This window comes from Phasianus colchicus, chromosome 18 (genome assembly GCF_987193195.1).
Source record: "Phasianus colchicus chromosome 18, bPhaCol1.hap1.1, whole genome shotgun sequence".
Lineage (NCBI taxonomy): Eukaryota > Metazoa > Chordata > Aves > Galliformes > Phasianidae > Phasianus > Phasianus colchicus.
This window is the reverse complement of record NC_143453.1, coordinates 4325894-4345635: the sequence shown is the minus strand read 5'-3', so window position 1 is coordinate 4345635 and position 19742 is coordinate 4325894. Positions and strand designations below refer to the sequence as shown.

General features: G+C 46.5%; 2 protein-coding genes across 7 annotated transcripts in view; both read right to left on the bottom strand.

Annotated features, from left to right (window-relative positions):
• LIMK2 (LIM domain kinase 2) overlaps positions 1-3822 on the bottom strand; it is a 30060-nt gene extending 26238 nt beyond the window's left edge. For 3 of the 4 annotated variants that reach the window (XM_090152694.1, XM_031592257.2, XM_031592258.2), the window contains exons 1-2: positions 3698-3822; positions 1845-1944 (exon numbers count right to left, since the gene is read on the bottom strand). In XM_090152694.1, the coding sequence (XP_090008820.1) occupies positions 1845-1944; positions 3698-3713 (116 nt within the window). In that variant the 5' untranslated portion in view covers positions 3714-3822. Of the gene's footprint in view, positions 1-1451; positions 1809-1844; positions 1945-3697 lie in introns of those variants that run through there. The other variant, XM_090152692.1, reaches the window with a different exon arrangement.
• Positions 3697-17182, bottom strand: RNF185 (ring finger protein 185). Of its 3 annotated transcripts, none has more exons than XM_031592261.2 (7): positions 17035-17182; positions 11953-12184; positions 10385-10403; positions 9628-9740; positions 9047-9101; positions 7135-7252; positions 3697-6024 (listed from the first exon to the last, which is right to left on the bottom strand). In XM_031592261.2, the coding sequence occupies exons 2-7, from the start codon at positions 12132-12134 to the stop codon at positions 5927-5929; spliced, it is 585 nt and encodes a 194-aa protein (XP_031448121.1). In that variant the 5' UTR covers positions 12135-12184; positions 17035-17182; the 3' UTR covers positions 3697-5926. The 3 variants fall into 3 exon arrangements, with proteins under 3 accessions (XP_031448121.1, XP_031448122.1, XP_031448123.1); XM_031592262.2 differs by lacking the exon at positions 17035-17182 and adding an exon at positions 16451-16664; XM_031592263.2 differs by lacking the exon at positions 17035-17182 and adding an exon at positions 16490-16664.
• Between the last annotated feature and the right edge of the window lie 2560 nt (positions 17183-19742).

Genomic DNA, 19742 nt, shown 5'->3' with positions numbered 1-19742 from the left:
AGATATATGAATAGGGAATTGCTTGTCCTTCCAAGCCACACCATAAAACACAGGTTCCAGGGACAAAGCTCCTGTATATGCAGCTTGAGGAAGGAGGGAAGTGACAAAAAAACTTAAATCCTCAGAGACATGCATATACGTCAGCTACCGCCAGTGCCAAGCATGATCAGCAGCCTCGTCTGACCAAGCTAACGAGCTTAGCAGATCTAACGAGACTGGATCAATGCCAATCAGCATTAGAGAAATCATGTGCCAGGCCAGAGACGCAGCTAATCCACAGGAAGACTGTAAAAAACACTCCACAAGAGCTGCCGGAACTCACAGCTACCGGCTGCCAAAGGCTCCTGCCATTAGAGGCTTTTTAAAGTTTGGCTTTGGGATATCAAGCACAAGACTGCTGCCCAGCATGGCTTGGGGATAACAGAAGAGAAAGGAGAACAGTGTGCAAACTGGGAATGTGTTTGCATGAACGGCGCTAGCCTGGAACGAGGAAAAAGGGAAGGGCAGCTTCCTCTGGTGCAGGTTCCAATTGTTCACTCAGCACGGCCTCTGAGCTGGGCAGCAGAGCTAGCCAAAAGTCATGAGTGAAAGAGCATCAGCAAGTTACTGTACATCTCAGGAAAAAAGCTGTTATCTTCATTTCTATGGAAAACCAAAAGGAAGGAAAAAAAAAAAGACTTCCATTCTACATTATAAACTACAGTACAACATTCTCTGTTCGGTGCCATTAAGGGCAGGGTTTGCCTCCAGCTCAGCTGTCCTTCACCTCAACAAGAAGCATGCAGGCATTTACAAATCAGGACTTGCATCAGAAATAGTAGAAGAGAAGGCATAGAAGAAAGACTTGCACACACACACTGGAATTTGGCTAATTGAGAAGCTCCACAACAGGACACCAGCTTGTTAGAGAGAAGAGAAAAACAGGGCTCAGTGAAGCTGACACAACATAGCTGAACACGAATACTCAGACCAGAAAGACTGGGATTTGCAGCGATATGGAGCAGTAGCTGTGATTAACAAGGCATCCTAACTAACAACATTTTCCAAGTCAACAGAGCTAACGTTGCTTTGGCAGCCTATTATGCTTTGCTTTTTTAAAAAATACACCAATAACCATAATAATTCAACAAGTCTTTTTATAGTAATAAATTAAACACAATGGGACAGATGCCTGTCTTGGCACAGCAAACATTCCTCCAAAGCCACACTTTGGCTTACTTTACCCTCTATTTGCTTTAACAGGGTCCAAAACATTAACTTCTCCAGATTCAAGACACAGTTGTTCCTACCCAGAAGCCAACAGAAGCTCCTGCTCCTCTGACAAACATAAGCCCCTTCAGAAATATTATTCTGGAGTATGAAAACTGGACTGAGAACTTGCAAGAAATGCAAGAGCCCACTCTGCCAAATCAGCAGCTTTCCCAACACCCTGCTATTGCTCCTGCACCTACCACATATGGAAACAGCGACGGGAGCTCAGATGGCCTGGGCAATACCTTGGAATGCAACTGCAGACAAAGACGCAACCCGTGGCTTCTGCTACCAGCAGCAAATCAGAGCCTCCATTTATACTTTATCTGTATTCCTGTATTTGCGTGCGTCAGCATGGCAGCACCTTGCAGGGCAGCATCAGACTGCAGCCAGAACTGAAGGTCAGTTCCAAAGGGCTGCTGTGGGTACTGAAGCATGGCTGTGACCAGCAGCACGCTGCCTCTGCACAGGCTGCAGGGCAGGTCAGACACAGAGCTGACAGCAGGGTATGGCTTCAAGAACAACCAACCTCCTGTCGGTACTGCATCCACCATTCTCCAAGCCAGCAGAACAAGCTATAAAGCTGCACCTACCGGAAACAGGAAACATGCCAAGCTTCATTAACTGTCCTGTAGAGGCGCTGACCAGCAGCAATGAGGTCCCCACATCCCAGGCATCTCCAGACTTCTTCACCTGTATAAAGGAACAAGGCGATGTCAACAACCATTTTACATCAAAGAAAACAAGGATTGCTGCATCCCTGATAAAGAACAGCCCTGAATTACACCAGGCATACCGTAGCCCCAGTGTTTAGGGTTCCCAAATTGAACTTTAACATCTTAGACCCCCATTGTTTCCCTCCAGACCTGACATCAGCACGTGCTCCTCCACATTCTGCAGAAGAAAACAATATTACTTTTCACAGAAGATGGCACGGTTAGAGCTGCACCACCCCTTGGAGCAGAGATTTCAGGTGGAGATGGGCCAAGTGTGACAATTCCTACAGCCGTGCTACACGCCAGGAAGGCACGTTACCATTCCCCTCATGCCACTGACTCAGCACATAACATTTCTGCACTTTCGGGTAATTAATTGGATTTCCCAGAACAGGAAAAAAGACAATCCTTATTCAGCAGAGAACAACTTGACTACCAGGAAGGAATTACACACTCAAAAGGATATTCCTGCAGAGACTGAGCAACCAACACAGCACTGGAGCCAGGCTTAGGAAGAGGAGAAGCTGCCACTGCCTGCTGTCCTTTCACAAAATACTGGCAATGTTCAAAAAGTCATAAAGCCCCAGAGACAGCCGGGATGCACACAGGCTGGGAAAAAGAACAACAGTACAAAGACTCTAGCACTAATTTGGCACAGAGAAATGCTATCTGAGATCCAAGCAGATGTTTGGGTGCATTCAAGAGAAAGCCGAGGCTGTGGCCGAGCGCAGGGCGGCACAAAGAACACATCGTGCTGCTTCCTTCTGCTACTGCGAGCTGACTGCAGGAAAGATGCACAAGGAAAGAATTGCGCTTAGAAAAGGAAAACCACTAACCACAGACTTCCAGTTTCTAAAGAGTGTTAAAGCTCAGCGGTTGCTCAGCGATTGCCCCTTCTTTCTGAGGCTTTCCTCTGCAGCTTCACCCTGCAACGTAAGACAGCTCTCACACGGACCGGTGAAGGGAGCCGCCCTCACCGCCCTGCGATCGCTGCCCTACAGCCGCTGTCTGCTGCCAGGCAGGGAAGCTGCAGAGGATGGATAGCTCAGCACTAGGAAGGATGCCTCCTCCACGGGACGATGCTTTCCTCACCCACGGCCTCTTCAGTGTGCTGGTTTAAGTTCAGAGGGCGCTACTGCCCGCAGCACAAGGCGAGGCGCGGCTCCGCGCTCAGCGGATAACAGCAGGAGAGAGGGCAGCTCTCAGCGACTGCGAGCGCTCGACAAAACGGACGTGCCCCGCAATGCAGCACCCGAACGGCTGTAGCAGCAGCCCAGCAGTCACCGCAGCGCGAGAGTTCGAAGCGGAGCGGAGAACCGACGCCGTCACGGTGAGCGGGGCCGGTGGGCTCACGCAGCCAGCGGCTCCGTCCCGTCCGAGCGGCCGAAGCGCAGCCCCCCGCTACGCTCCCACGGCGATCATTTGATCCCCGCCGCTCCACCGCCGCCGGAGGAACTCGCGGCGCAGCGCCACGCGGCACCGCCGCGGCTTCGCACCTGCGGGGCGGGGCGGGGCCGGGCCGGAGCTGCGGAGCGCCGCACCGCCGCGGGGAACGGCCGGGCACGGAGCGGCTCGAGGACGCGGAGGGCCCAGAAGCCCGCGGAGCCGCGCCGCCGCGGCCCGATCCCGCGGCTCCGCCCGGACGCCGGCAGGAAGCGGCGCGGCCCCGCCGCAGGCCCCGAGCAACGGAGCGGCGCGCCCGCCCCGCCGCGCGCCCCCGCGGCTCTCACCTGGCGGCCCCGCCATGGCCTCGGGCCCCGCTGACGTCACCGCCGCGCCGCACCTGGGCCGGGAGCGCGCCTCCCTCAGCCTCGCGCCGCCGTTCCCCCCCTCCCGCCAACCGCTCTGTCGGCGCCGTGCCACGCCCCGAGGGAAGCCCCGCCCCCTTCCTCGCCGCAGGCCAATCGGCGCTCCGCCTCCCTCACGCTCCGTCGGAGAGAGCGAGCCCGCCCTTTCCGCGGTGGGAACCAATCGCGGCGCGGCCCCGGCCCCAGCCCCGCTCTCCACACGCGGCGGCGGGAGCGGCGGTGCCGTCCCGTCCCGGAGCGCCGCTGTGAGCGAAGCGGAGCCCCAACCTCCCTCTTCTTGAGGCACGGCGCGGAAGCGCCTCGATCGCCAAGCACAAAGAAACGGCAGCTGACTCCCATCAATATAAAACCATTTTTTTTTCTTTTTTTTTTTTTTTTTAATTCTAAATCACCTTTCACAACAGTGAAAATTAGTGAACGGTAAACGGTAATAACGCACCGAACGAGCCGTCACCGGCTGTGTGTGTGCAGTCCGAATACGAGGGGGGCGATACGACACAAACACCGCGGGACACCTGCGCGGCCTCCGCCGCAGCCGGGAGAGGAGCCGACCGCGCCTCCATCCCGCACGGCTCCCACCGCATCTTACACCTCCACCAACCACCAGCACAGCTCATGGAGGTGCCCCGCCCAGGAACTTTATACATACGCCATACACGTTAACGAGCTTCACTATGGAAACAAAGTTTCTAAGACTTGATTTGTTCTGTCAGTTTGTAAGTCTACCATGAGGGAAGTCGCAAGGTTCATCTCGCAGGAAATCATCGTGACTATCGGTGATCTGAATCAAAACGATCTAAAAACAATAGAAGGGAAAAAAAAAAAAAAAAAAAGGAAATGGAGTTGTCTAGTCAGAGAAATATCAAAATTGTTCATCTCGTTAGGAAATCCCTCGTGTCTGCTCTTCTGAAGGAATCTGTACAAATACATCAGGAATACTTTTAAAGCTGTACACCCAACGCGATTCCAAACGGGCTACGTTTCACCTGCAGAAATATTTTCCCCTCGGCACAGAGATGGTTGTGGTCTCCTCCAGCACTTCTCATTCGTGTCTTTGGTAGATATTGACGAGACTTGCACTGTAGCCGTTCTGTGCCGTGCTGTAGCCATGCGTGGCTGCACAGAGAAGCTTTTCCAAGTGTTCCCCGCTGTGGCACGTGCAGGATCTCATTTTTCCTCCCGTATGATTTTACAGTATGCCATATTTAAGCTCTAATCTCACTTGAAGATGCCCTCGTTCCTCTCCCCAAGCTTCAGGTCGTTAATGGGATTTTATTTGCGACCTTGTGTAGAAAGTCTCACAGCCCTGGGAGAAAGAAATGTAGCTGCAGTGGCAGGGATGGGAGGGGATTATCCGTAAGTGCTGCTGCACAGAACCACGGAAGGCAACACTGTTATGTCAGTGAGGAACTGGGCCGGGTGAGGCAGAGAGATAAGTCCTACTGCTCGATAACCTCACCCAGCTTCATCAGAGAATCTTCCAGTGTCTGGCTCCAGCAAATTCAGGCTTTAAAAAAATTGCAGCATAAATCAGTAGCTCTTCTAATCGCCATTAGAGCAGCTTCAGGCAGGAGTTTTCCATTGCTGTGGGAAACAACAGCAAGAAAAGAAACCAGTCTCCATACCTGGTTCCATTTGTATCACATGCTGTGCCCAAGGAGTCTCAGCCGTGCTGCAGGTGATTTCCTGAAGAAGGCAGGATGTTGATTGAAGAAACTGAGTAACACCCAGAGTGCTGGCAGATCCACCGTGTTTGCCAAGCATGAGATACTGATGGGGCTGCAGAAGTTTCCTTACCTGTCCAGTCTACCTTGGGGCAACTGTCTTTCACATAACCTGTTGTAACTGATTGGCACAGGATTTCAAAGCAGCACTCCTTTTTAGGAGCAGAGCTCAAAGCTAGGCCCAGGGTTTGTGGTCAGAACCTGTTGTACTAGACAGCCGAGCTGAAATACGTTTTAACCAATGTTTAATTTCCAACTGTGGTGCAAAAAATGTGAGATTCTTCACTGTGCTGCAGTATCACCAATTTCTGAAACCCGTGATTAGCTACGGAACCAGACACCAAGAGGTTTAAAATGGGATGGGAAGCAGTTTGTAACTGTTTCAGTAGCCTTTCTGGCTATGAGTATTCAGAATAATGGAAACGATTTATGCAATCAGCAGCCAGAACATAATCACCAGAGCCACAAACAGGAAGAGGCGGGATAGGAACTGCTCATCCACATATTGAGGAGTCCCTGGAACAGCTGGAAAACAGGAAGTAAAACACAGCTCAGCATCTTCCTCTTCTCTAGAATATTGTATATTCTGCATATAGTACACTCACCACATATATATAAAACACACAAGAAATCCACCTGCTAAGAAACTGCTGCTGCCAGTATTGCCTACCCTTAGATTGGCCATCCATGCTGGAAAACTGAAAAGGAAGAGAAGCACGAGCTCCCTGCAGCAGGACTTGTGGCAAGTTTGCTCATAACTAATAGCAGCAGGCAGCTCCGAGTGCTACAGTACATCCAGATGTGCTCAGAGTACTTCTGGGGACAGCACTGAGCCACGTTCACTGCTGACGGGTGTTTCCATCCTAAGGAACACTACCACCTCTACCTAGGAGCTCCTTCCCCTCAAGGTGAAATAACTGAGTAAATAAATGATAAAACTCTGTGTGTACTCTTGACTAAAGAGAACTAATGAAAAGCACACAGATTTGAAGCTCAAGATGTGCCTTTCTGAAACCTTCATATAGACACCATTGATGGAAAGAAGACAAAGGAGCTGGTTAAACAATGGCTATTAGGGCAGCATACATTTCCATTTCCTCTGCTGTGTCACATCTACACACAAAATTTTCAGTGAAGTGCGAAGTACAAATGATAAGTAAATTCAGTGGAACAAAGGGCAGCACAGGTCTTTGGCAATGCAGGCATGACATGAAAAACATGCTTCTGTTTCTTATGATTTCTAGGCCATATGATACGGTGAAGAATATTTGCCAGGCAGCACCTTTTGCAGAGGAAGTCCAGAGAAAACCTGGGCTGCAGGTTTGTGCGAAACAGGTTGACTCAGTGCAGCTGGGAAGTGGTTTTCTGGGGTTACTTCATTTTTAGAGAGCAAGACTGCTCCAGGAAATCAGATGGAAGTGACATACGAGTAAGCCCTCACACAAAACATGTCAGAAATGGACTGTGTTTTTCCACTGCATGTTTTCCCTCTTCCTGCATTTCCATATACAGTACTGATTTACTTTACTATTCAGAAAGTTTTGTCATTTAACAGGTTATTTGTTTAAGTTACAAAAGGGTTTGTAAAATATCTGTTTGTGATAGGACTCTCTGAGAAGAAAGGATGCATGGTACCTGGAGGAGGTCGCCCATCGTTTATGTTGAATGCTGTGGCAAATATACCAAAGGGAAACGCCCCAATTCCAAATGACATTTGGAAGCCACCATCTCCAAACCCAAAGCCTTGGAATCCCTGCAGAGAACAAAGCAGCAGAAGAGAAAAAAAGGTACAAATAATTTAAAGCCTATTTCAGAACTGTTTGCCTTTCAGTCAGACTTCTAGTCTGCCACTGTTGTTAAATACCTCTCAAGCTGTCATGCTAAAAGCATTTATCACAGCAGTAAACTTGCTAGAGCAACCCAAAGGTTTGAGAAAATGACAAGTAGGAATTGCACTTTGTGCTTGAAGGCTGCAAATTAACAGAAGTGTTTATATAAACCTCTTCAACTTAAAACAGTGTGTATATGACAATACATCAAAATCAACATTACCAGAACATTTAAAAATTGTATCAATAATTCTGTATTAACAGCTATTAGCCACCTAGCTATAAAAAAAGATACTGTAGAGAATAACCTGCATTGATTTTTTTATACATGTGCATCACCTAAAGATTCAGTAAAGTGATACACTGCCAGTGGGATGGCACTGGTCATTATAAAAAAGCAGTACCAACCCCCAAACAAACTAAAAAATCATATCAGAATTCTAACTGATGTAGCATATAATCACCAGAGAAGATCTACAGTGCAACAGCATTGACCCCAAGGGCTCCAGACTAAAATTCCACATCAAATCAGAGTGTTCTGAATTAAGATGAACCCTAGTATATAAAAGCAATGTACCATTTGAGAATCAACTCACCATATAAATCTAAGTAGTTGTGTCATGTTTAAAAAGTGGCCGGGTCACTGCTCTGTGTTCTATAATCCAGCAAACTGTTTTCTGATCTCAGAGTTAAAACTGTGACCAACTCTGAAAAACCCCTCTGATCACCTCCAAACAATGAAGGACAAATATGACTTCACTCACATAATAAAAGCCAGACATTTCTGTGCTGATACTCAATTATGACTCTTGTCAGATGCTACACTGTGAAGGATGCTGTAAGGGCTAACTGCAGGGGACAGCAAAGCACTTCGCATGGCAAGGCCTACATTTGCAGGAAACTGGAAAACAGCATCACTACTGCTACATCTTTGAGACTCCCCTGACTTATTGCACCAGCTAAAAGCTTGACTGCAAGGACAGCAGATGATTTAACAAGAAAGAACTCCCTGGTGAGAGAGAACTACTATACAATCTACACAATACAGAAATGTTCCTTAATCACGCCCAGTAGAGCTGTTTGCTTGAATCATGAGGCACATGCTCTCTAAGGACTCTGGGCTGAGTTACCTGGAAATACACAATTGTTACATCAGGTCACTGTCATTGTGCCAGAAAACACTGTGGTCTGCTCTACAGCTACCCCCACATCTCTAACATACACCTAACATCTCTAACAGCTGCTGTTTACATTCATTCTATGTAATCTCCTCAACAAAACCACAAATCCCACTTCAAATTTGCACATATCCATCAAGCATATCTACTTTTCTTTTCTTCTTAAAATGCAAGGGTACAGTAACATCCTATAGAACTTTCAAAGCAAAGTGTTCCTTATGACTGCATATGGAAAGCTATCAAGTGTGAAGAACAGCATTTCCAGCAATTCCACAAAGGGCTGTTTTCATCAAGCACAATTCAATTTATTGCATTCTTCAGGACTGTAAATAGCACTATGGGAATGGAGTTTTCTGCCACACAACACCTATCACCTATTCATAAACAGCCTCTGGGGATCTCTACAGAACCTTCATACAGGACCTTATGCACACATTGTGTCCTCCAAGATGAATAAGAAACACCATTGATGAAAACAAGCTATATCCTTGAGGGTTTTTTGGTTTTTTTTTTGTTTGTTTGTTTGTTTTTTCCCCTTACCCCTCTGTTCTCTGGTTCAGGTCTCTGTCCTTGGGGTCGTGGTGGAGTTTTCTCTCTAGAAAAAATTATAGAATTAGCTCAAATTCAAGCACACAGACAGCAGTATCTGCAATAGGTTGGTTCATAAGACAGAACAAACTTGGAGAATGCTCTCACAGGGCCGTGCTGCAGCAAAACTGAAAATAACATGGCTGAACAGACCCAACAGCTACATGAACTTTCAGGATCACATCCCTAAGATATTGCACTTTTCAGTACAAAAAAAAATTCCATTGCAAAGGCTGGAAACAGAGGATCAACAATGAAGTCCATGAACATTTTATATAAGCCTCTCCAGTCAAATAACATCCATTGAAGCCTACTATTTCTAACTGTTAATTAACAACCAATTAAAATAAATTGCCAGTCAAATAAAGTATGTAGATTCAAACCCTAAAAAAGCCAGAAATATTTAGCAGAGTTGTCATTTCTATCAGTCTTTTGACAACACGTCACACTGTGAATCCAACACTTTGGTAGTTTCACCTTAAACCCTAGTTAACCCTAGAAATACAACAAATAGTTGTATTTCTGTTTCTTACCTGGGGTCCTGTTGTCCAGTGCTGCCTCTTCCATACAGAGGAATAACTTTATCTCGACTGATTCCTGCTTTGCAAACAGGGCACACTTGTCTGTTTGGCCTGGTTTCTAACCACTAAAATTAAAAAAAAAAAAAAAAAAAGAAATTATAAGAAAGCTAATAAAACCATGAAAACAACATCCAGACCTAATTTGTAGCCAGGCAGAGAGATTTTAGGAACCTATCAGAAAGCTACAGAGCAAAATGTTGTACTAAATAGTAAGTACTCTCCATTAAAGCACTGACATTTTGGCTATTGTTTTGCCACAGTCCACTTGCAGATGTGTACACCATTAGAACTGCACTGGAAAAATGCAAGGAAATAAGCAGTACCAACAGCTTTGCATAAGCCAAGGCCTAGCACAGACACCCTCCTGTCATCCTGTTCTACAATGGCACCACAAGGTAAAACATACATATGCAGCAAGAAGTACACTCAGCAGTTAAGCCTGCAAACTAAACCTTCATGAACTGCCTACAGTAATTCTACCAAAACCAGCAATACCTATTGGGTAAGAAACTGAAATGTGGCAAGTAAGCAGAGCAGAATCTAAGTTTTCTTTATGCTGAAAGTCTAGATTGCAAGTTCTTGTGCATGTTGCAGTTGTCCTGGAAAAAACGAAGTGCATTTGAAAAGGGGGAGGATACTCCAGAGAGTGAAGGGCTTTATTGAGTCATTGAAGCTGATGAAAGACAATGCAAAAGGAAACCTTTCTTACCTGGTGTAAACAAGGCCAGCTGTGAACGTTCCCAGGACAATTTGATCACAGAGAAGAAAAAAAAAAAAGGGAGGGGGGTGAATATAATTAGTTACTCACAATTTGATCTTGCTAATGTATAAAGTGCACCCCGGATAACACAGCTTAGAGACAGCAGAATCTTGGAATCCAGTTTGTCCAGTTCCACAACCTCCCATTAAAGCAATTTTTAGAAGCACAGCCCAAGCCCGATTTCCAGGTTATGCAATTTAACTATGTTGCTAACATCATCATCTCCACATCACCTTTAATTCCTGCACCTTCATCTATACCACAGCCCCAGAAAAAGCTTCATTCATCTTGTGGTATTTACTGCAAGTTTTCTTTTCCGATCTCATAGCAAGATATCCCTGAGTCAAGATGCAAATGAGAAACATGCCAGTAATGAGACTCCAGGATCTTAATAAAATTCATGAGAACCATCTGGTCAAAACATTGGGCACTTTCATAGAACTGTTAGGCTGGAATGGACCTCAGGCAGCCTCTTGTCTTATCTTTTGCTTATAACAGGGCCAGCTGTGAGATCCAGTTTGCTCCCCATTACACAGCACTATTCCTGAGCTTAAATTAACACAGCAACTGAAGTATCCAAGGGAAAAAAAATACAAGCTAAAACTGCTCAGCAGCCATCTGCTTTCAGACTGATCTTTGCAACACTATTCAGACAAGATACATTCTATTCTTTAAGGTTCTGTTCTTTAAGGTTCCATTCCGTGATAGTAGACCTTCCAATAGTTTAACCTTAATATGACTTCAGGAAATGATTTTCCATCTCCTTCAGAATAAAAACCTGTACCTTTAGACATTACATACATTAGCACAGAAAATAAATGCTCTTTTAGGCCTCGTTTAATTAAAGAGCATAATTTAACCTCCTGTGTAAAACAAACTACCCATGCCAATTATTCATAACATTTTAATGTTCAAGAGTGTATTCTAGACCAAGCTACCTAAATAAGAAGCTGAGATGCTTACTATACTCCATATGCCATAAATACCCAGGTCAAATTGAAAGAAGTATTACAAATGCAATTCCATTGGAAAAGAGAAGCAGATCACATGGAAAAGCACATTCTCTCAAAAGAAAAAAAAAATTCCCCAAAACAGTTTCAAAGGAAAACAATAACATGCACATAGCAAGACTGCAATTTGGCATCTAGAACCTGCCTTCAAATGGAGTTGCAAGTATGTAAGGAATTTTAAACTGTAAGGAATTTAGGTGTGAAAAAGGTACCTATGCTAGCCCAGCCAGCACGGAGTATATAACAAACATAACCAACTTCTAAAGGGCTTTGCTTTTACAAAAGAAGGTATAAAAAGTTTAAGATGCAAAAAACTTCCTTCCTGGAACATGAGCCTTTAATAGATAAAAACAGTTCTGAGGCAAACCCAAACTGCTTCTAACCCAAAGCCAGGGTCCTTATTGACTTTAAGACAAAAACTAATTTTTATTCAATAGAACTATAAACAGGACATGATCAGAGAGATGCACGGTGTTCTGGTTTATCTGTGGGGACTTGTGTACTTACCAGAAGAGATGCCCACACAAGCTGATAACTGCATCCTTGGCAGTGTCTAAACAGATGTTACATTCAAAAGTGTTGTCCTGATTAGTGTTGTCCCCAGCACCATTACTGCTGCTGCTGCCACTGGTCCCTCCAGTACTGGAGCTCTTTGTTGATGCAGAAGTTGTAGGTCCTTTACTTGCCATCCTGAGGAGCTCCCCAGACACAAGAGCAAGAAAATTTTCCTGTTGGAATCCTAACAGTGAGAAAGGGAAAAAAATACCCACATTTTTGGCATTATAGCATCACATTCTTGTCCTTATTCAAACTAGCAGTAATTTACCTAAGAAGCACTTGAATCCTACTGTTGATGGTTTTAGTTTAATGTAGCTTCTAAAAAAAGATCTCTCTTGGCTAAGCTACTTTGAAATCCTGCAGTGGGACCTGACTTATCACATGGCCTGTATTTTAAACTTACTGACAAGAAATTGAGGTCCACAGTCAAAACAAAGCCATCGTATTTTCTCATAAATGCCATTTGCTGAGAGAAAGATGAGCTCACCTGGTCACACTTCAGAGCAATCAAACATTTCTAACAATTATAGCAGCAACATAGAAATTTCTAAACTGGCACACTTTCAGCTCTCTTTAGTATCATCGTATTTATCAAAAAACACCATTTCTTTTACTTCAATAGCAACAACCTTCCAATCTGTTGCAGGAATGTGAACACCTAGAACAGGCTGTGAGAGAGAACCAGGTGACTATCTGAACCTTTTGCAAAGCACAAACAGTAAAGCATTTGAAAGGGGGAACCTGATTTTTTTCAGAAGCTAAATACTTTGCAAACTTACCCCAGAAACATTTAAAGCTTCCTTAAGCGTTCCCTCTTTGTAGCAGTGCTGCAGCACAGGTTCAGGACAGCAAAATAAAACCTCAGTATCTGTAGCTGTTATGGTCAAAACCCTTCTCCATACAACACAATGCAACCACACAGTCAAGTAAGCTTCACACACAAGCCTCGTGAAAGTTGTGCTGTGGTGACACTGAGCTACAACAAGGGAGAAGATGAGATTTATTCCTGCAGAGCCTTTTCACTCAGTTACATCATTTTGCACAGCGTCCCAGAAGGGCAGCTCAGTATTCACAGATGCTGCACTTTAACACACATTGCTTTCAGCACTGCTTAGCATTTCACACCGTCATTTCAATGAGCTCAGCAGCAAGGTACTTCATTGTACTAAATTAACATTCATCTTAGTTCCAAGCAGATGGAAAAGCTGCCAGATGACGAACAACACTAAGGAAGCCTAGAGTTTTCACACATCCCTACTACCAGAACTGTTGGTAGCACCCATCTATCTTGCTCAGTAATGCTTGAAAACTTCCCAACTCAGATCTATCCCATGTGCTGGGAATTAATATCATCATTAAGAAAGTCTCCCTAAAACTAAAGGGATCAAAACGTGAAACACCACCATGATTTTATGGAACAGGCACAAAAGATGCCTGGCCCTCACATGTGGCCACAAAAGGCAACCATGCACGAGTTAAATAACTTCTGTGTCCCTGAAACCAACGTGGGGAGCAATGTTCTTTTCTCCAAATTCAATGCCATATATTTAACACCAGAAATATACAGATAATATCTACATCTTCACTAACATCTGATTGAAAAAACAACCAAAAACCAAACCCAAAACAACTGACTCATAGCCTTCAGTAACTATGAAAAAAAAAAAACAATTAAAAACCAAACAAAGACCAACAGCAACTTACGAAGAAAGATGGTTGAGAAATCCATAAGGATACCATTATTGCATTATTGCAATGGAATAAAGATGGCTGAGGCAGAAAACAAGATTGAAATAATGCAATGTGACAGGCAATGAATTTTCTCTCCTAGAAGGTGTATGGTGCTCTGTCCTGGAATCCTCTCCTAATTCTTTCTCCATAGGCTTACTGAGCTTGATGATCTATTAGGATTTAAATGATTTGAACTATCGAAAATATATCAAAATGCAACATCAAAAATAAATAACCTTATCCTGAAAAGCCTTCACAATGCTTTCCTCTTCTCTATGGAATGCTGTTTAACATAACAAGGTCCACGACAAGTGCTATCCATGTCTGTTCACCTGCAAAGCACACTGCACACTTACAAAGATGCACGCATGAAATGGCACCGAGTGACTAAAATGTGCACTACTGACTGTGTTGCATTACTTGCAACGCAGTCTGAATGCTCAACTAGGAGTTCAACCACAAATTCAACTTGTTCCAAACGTCAAACAAACTCCAAACTGTTGAAATGGCACCTGAGCCTATTTAAACTCCAGGACACAAGTTGGAAGGGAGGCACACAGCAGGCCAAACAGACCCCGTTTTCTGTTTGATTTAGAGCTCAGAATGAAGATTGCGAGTGCACTGGCATATACTACAACTTTTGGGGTTAAGCAAACAGAATTTAGAGAGCAATGACTGGACAGATGTCAGTCTAGGTGTGCTAAACCCTCATCTTTGATCAGCTCTCCTAATCAATCCTAGGAACACAAGCTGCAAACAATTGAAAGCATACAAAAATCTAACTGCAAGCATTCAAAGACCTTATTTTTCTTTCTTCTTGTTTTGCTCTCTATATATTTGCAGGAAATTACTACCTTTGCAAATTATAAGCTGTTTATACCAGCTGTTTATTTCACTTTAATCATGACCCCTATAATATCCCAACAAGTTGCTCCAAAAGTGACAGAATCACTGGCATTCACCCCATCCACAGTACCAAGAGTGCCAACAGGTGAACGGTTATGAAGCAAGCCAGCTTCAGCAATCTTCCTAAACTAAAGAAAGCCTGGTGGGAGGCGAAGACATGGAAATGAAGCTACGTGTTCAGGGATCCAGCAGGACTCCCAGTGAGGTGCTGAAAGTGCAAGTGCAGCTGACAGAGCTGAAGCTGGACCTCCAAGAAGCAGATGGTGAACCAAGACCTGAACGTTCCATGGCAACTGAGAGCAGCAGGTGGACCCTGAAGGAAGTAAGTGTGGGAAACCAGTAGAGTCTGTATAGTACTACAGATGTCAGTGACAGGCAGTAAGAAATGCTACTCAAATCCCTCAAAGACTAATCTGTAAATATAGCAGAAGTAGTACAATGTAAGCCTAACGGATACTGTAAAAGACTGTATTTCTGGGCTCAGCAAATTAAAAGTGACTGTGTTGCCTAAAATACACTGACTTTAGAAATACAAGAGAAGCTGTTCAAGACAGACTGGGAGAGTTTCCATTGTAAGTTAAAACATAGAAAACATCCCATTGGAAACAGAGCAGAGTAGGTGAACGATAACTGAAGAGAGACAGAGAGAAGCTGATGTCATGAGAGTGAAACAGCTACAGAATGTATGTTCAGAGCAGTACAATACTAGAATGTTTTAAGTATTTCATTTCTAATCTTCTTCTGTGAGCAGTAAGGGAAAAAAAAAAAAAAAAAGAAACCAGTGAGGCCATAGGACTGGTTGGTTTACTGATAAAACTGGAAACTTGTTTCTTTTCCCAACATCTAACACATAACAATGAAATAGTGCATTGTTAGATTTAAATTCCATGAGAAAGACACTTTTCCATCCTTCTTTGCTAATGAATCTTTTTTTATCTGGGACTTCTGAAACAATCCAGCCCTCATTCATTTCTGAAATGAGCTCTGATTTAGTTTGTCAACTTCCTGCTGTTTTAATGGAAGGGAAGATGTGTCAGTTTTTCCTATGACTGCAGTGATAACGTCATTTTTTTGGATACGTATGTCGTAGAAAAGGAAAATTAACATCAGAAATCCTATCAAAAATACTGACAGAGTTTATATAAATACTTCTCATTCACAGGTTTAACAGAAATCTGACTCTTAACCTATTACAGCTGTCTGGACTTCAAGTAAAAGCCACAGATGATCTGAGCTGATAATCGTTGGCAGCGTCCAGAAAAAGGTACACTTACTTCTTGACAGTCATTTTAAGGTAGATGTTAGCAGATATGTGACTGAAGGCACACTGTTAATCATTAAAGGCACTTTTATATCTCGTTACATTTTTACTCTGTGCCACTTGGATATTTTAACCCTTTTGAAACATTCCCTGTAAGTCCACCTTTTCACTTCCCATAACCCGAGCAGCACCACGCAGCTCCTTTTTAGTATCACCCTAAAGCCCCGGGATCCAAATCTGGGCCATCATCTGACCGTTCAGAAGCACCCATTTGCCTGACAGAGCAGCGTGCCCTCGCTTGGCCTCATTTTGTTAATTGGGATTCTGCAACACAGGGCTGCATTACAGGCAATGCTGGGGTACAGCCCTGCTGAACAGCTCTGGGCAGCTGGAAGGAGCCAGCACAGCTCACCAGTGCACCTCAGCAACGTGCCACGCTGAGACAAGATAGCAGAAAAGCAACGTAATTAATTCTCCTTTATAAATCGTTCCACAGAAACGCGATAGAGAAAATGTAGGAATGTTGAAACAAAGATTTTCTTCTCTTACCAATAAGTCTAAAGGGGAAAACTAAAAAAGAAAGAGCACCGATAGAAGCAGTTGGGTAACAGGAACCGAACGTTCTCCTGGCCCGGTGTTATGTAAAACACCGAACGTTCTGTCAGCAGCGCTACTGAGAAAACAGGAACGGGGCCGCGGTTCGGTAAGCGGGGGGCAACGGGAGCCGGCACTCAGAGGCCGTTCGGCGGCTGCGCCGCGGGCTCCGGACGCGGCCCGGGAGGATCTCGGAGCTCCGCCACCCAGTGCCGGCAGGCGGCCGCGGGCCCGGCGCGGCGGCGGGGCCGGAGGTCGGGCAGGAGGGGCGGCGCCGCGGGCCCGGCGGAGCGGAGCGGAACCCGGGCCGGACCCACGCCGCGCTGCCGACAGCGGCCCGGGGGCCGAGGCTGCCGAGGCGTCCCCCGCCCCGCTCGCTCGGAACGGCCGCGAACGGCTCCGGCCTTCCGGGTCGCCCCGGTGACGAACCGGCCCGATCCTCGCGTTCCAGAACCGCCGCGTCCCGGCTTCGACTCCCCCCGCTCCCCAGCCGAATACCGAACCCGAACCCGGAACCGGCCCCGCTCGCCCGTGCTCACCGGCGCTCTCGGCGATCCGCGGAGCCGCTCCCCGCCCGCGGCCGCCGTCACCTGATCGCCCCGGAAGCGCGGCGCGGCGGAAGGGACCGGCCTATCGCTGCCGCTCCGCGGGGCCGCGTTCCGCCCGCTGCCAGCCGCGCCACCGAGCTTCCCTCCGAGCTTCCCTCCGAGCTTCCCTCCGAGCTTCCCTCCGAGCTTCCCTCCGAGCCGTCCCGAAGCTGCCCCGCCGCAGAACAGCAGCCGGCTCGGCCGCCGCGTAGCGCTGCCTCGGCTCCCCGTGTGACTTTTCGCTCTGCTCTCCCCGCAGCCCGTCCGCCGCCGGGCGGTGTCCCGATGCCTCCCGCTGTAACGAGCGCGGGCTGCGCGTCAGCGGCGGCAGAGATCGTCCGGGCGGAGCGGAGGAGAAAGGAAAGCGGCGGCAGGGCTGCGCGGAGTGCCGCGGTGCGAGCAGGAGCCGCTCCGGGAGGGGAGCAAAGAGCGTTGAGGAGGTATCTGTTTATTTAGCTGTGAGAAACTGAGGAGGAGAGGACGGGCCCGGGGCTGAGGAGCTGTCAGAGCTGGGAAAGACACCGAGGCGGCACCTCCGGGCTTCGTCCTGCCGGCACGCACTGCTCTGACAGCGCTGCGGCTCCGTGCGCACCTGACGGAACGGGGCATCCCAGCCCGAATCCCGGTGCCCTCCCACTAGAGGCGAGCTGAGGGAATGAAGGTAATCAGTGGGGCTTAATGCCGAAGGAGCCTTTCTTACAGAGACCGGGGATGCTGTCTGAGGCCTGGGACAACGCAGGTCTCACGGCAGGTTCAGATGTGCCAGCTGGGCCAACTTAACATGAGCCAGCAGTGTGCCCTTGTGGCTTGGAAGGCAAATGGGATCCTGGGCTCCATCAAAAGAGGGGTGGCCAGCAGGGACAGGGAGGTGATTGTTCCCCTCTACTCTGCTCTTGTGAGGCCCCATCTGGAGTACTGTGTCCAGGTCTGGAGCCCCCAGTACAAGAAAGACAGGGAGCTGTTGGAGAGGGTCCAGAGGAGGGCCACAAAGATGATCAGGGGACTGGAGCACCTCCCCTACGAGGACAGGCTGAGGGAGCTGGGCTTGTTCAGCCTGGAGAAAAGAAGGCTGCGGGGTGACCTCATTGCAGCCTTCAGTACCTAAAGGGAGCCTACAAACAGGAGGGAAATCAACTCTTTGAAAGGGTTGATAACTGCAGGACGAGGGGAAATGGTTTGAAGCTGAGGGAGGGCAGATTTAGGTTGGACGTCAGGGGGAAATTCTTTACAGAGAGAGTGGTGAGGTGCTGGAACAGCTGCCCAGAGAGGCTGTGGATGCCCCGTCCCTGGAGGTGTTCAAGGCCAGGTTGGATGGGGCCCTGGGCAGCCTGGTCTAGCATTAGGTGGGAAGGTTGGTGGCCCTGCATGTGGCAGGGGGGTTGGAGATTCGTGATCCTTGAGGTCCCTTCCAACCCTGGCAATTCTGTGATTCTGTGAATTGCTCAATGTAGAAGCACGCTGTGCTGAGCCTTCGTGCTGCCTCCAGTAGCACATCAGCTTGGTAAAGCCTGTGTCAACATAGTGATCCAGCAGCACTGCCAGAACTGCCACACACTTGGTGTACTGCGCTGGGAAACTTGTAGCTGTGGTGCTGGTAAGCTCATGTCCAAAAGCAGCAGTGCCTGTGTGCTAGGACGGGCTCTGTGAAGCTGCCCTAACAGCACTAGCTGTGTGTTTGCTGCCTGTGAACGTTTCTTTAACTGAGATGATAAAGCAGCACGGCTTGGCACAGCTTCAGCATGTAAGCAAAAATTGGGCATCTCAATATAGTATCAAATGAGCGAGAGGTTAATGGCACCCCAGAAGTGTAAATGTATCCCCCAGATGCTGATTAAAACAAGGATGAGCTTCTGAAAATTGGACCAGCTTGGAGTAGTCATGTAAGTCTACAGTCAAAGGCATTTCAGTATAAATGAAGTTGTTTGGGGTATTATAATCATGAGTAAGAACAATGCTCAGAATAGTCTTTACTGTTTGGGTATTTTATGATAACAAAAGCAGCCTGGAAAGAAGCAGTGCTGTATTCAACACAGCCAGGGAATACTTTCAATCCCCAGTGTTCATCTTAACTCTTTATGTTTTATGTCTCAGAAGAATTAAATATAATTATGCATTTCTGTAATGCTTTATTTACAGTTCCCTTGTTCTGCTTCTTTTCTTTGTTCCAATTTCTTTTTCAAATGGAAAAGATCCAGAGATGGAGAATCAGCAAGATTAAATGAGTGGAAAGAATGGCGTACAAGAACAGAATGTAACTGTTAATCTTGTTTAAGATAAGGTTAATAGGAACAAATTTACTTAAAACAGTATTCAAGTAAGGAACATACACGGAACACTCAGTAACTCTCTGCCAGTGACAGTGAATGTAAACTGAATGGCAATAAGTGATGCAGGGGGATACTTGCCTAGCTGAGCAAGGAAATCAGCTTTCAAAGAGGTAAGCAGCCCCCGAGTAATGGGGAGGTGTTGCTTATGTGTATTCTCATGGTTATGTGTATCATTTTTCAGTATAGCTGGCAGCCAGTAACTGATTAGATGCAGCCCCATAGGCTGGCTGCTGGCTCACTCTCATGGTGTGCATGAGAATAAATGGCTTGGATTTAGTCATTTTTTCATGACCTAAGTCTCAAGGCTCACACCATACTTATGGCTCCATATGT

Coding starts and splice junctions, on each gene's coding strand:
- RNF185 (XM_031592261.2), bottom strand. CDS start 12,134: ATGGCAAGTAAAGGACCTACAACTTCTGCATCAACAAAGAGCTCCAGT. Junction 9,102..9,627: donor ACTGGACAACAGGACCCCAG/GTAAGAAACAGA, acceptor AATTTTTTCTAG/AGAGAAAACTCCACCACGAC. Junction 7,253..9,046: donor CTGAACCAGAGAACAGAGGG/GTAAGGGGAAAA, acceptor TGTTCTCTGCAG/GGATTCCAAGGCTTTGGGTT.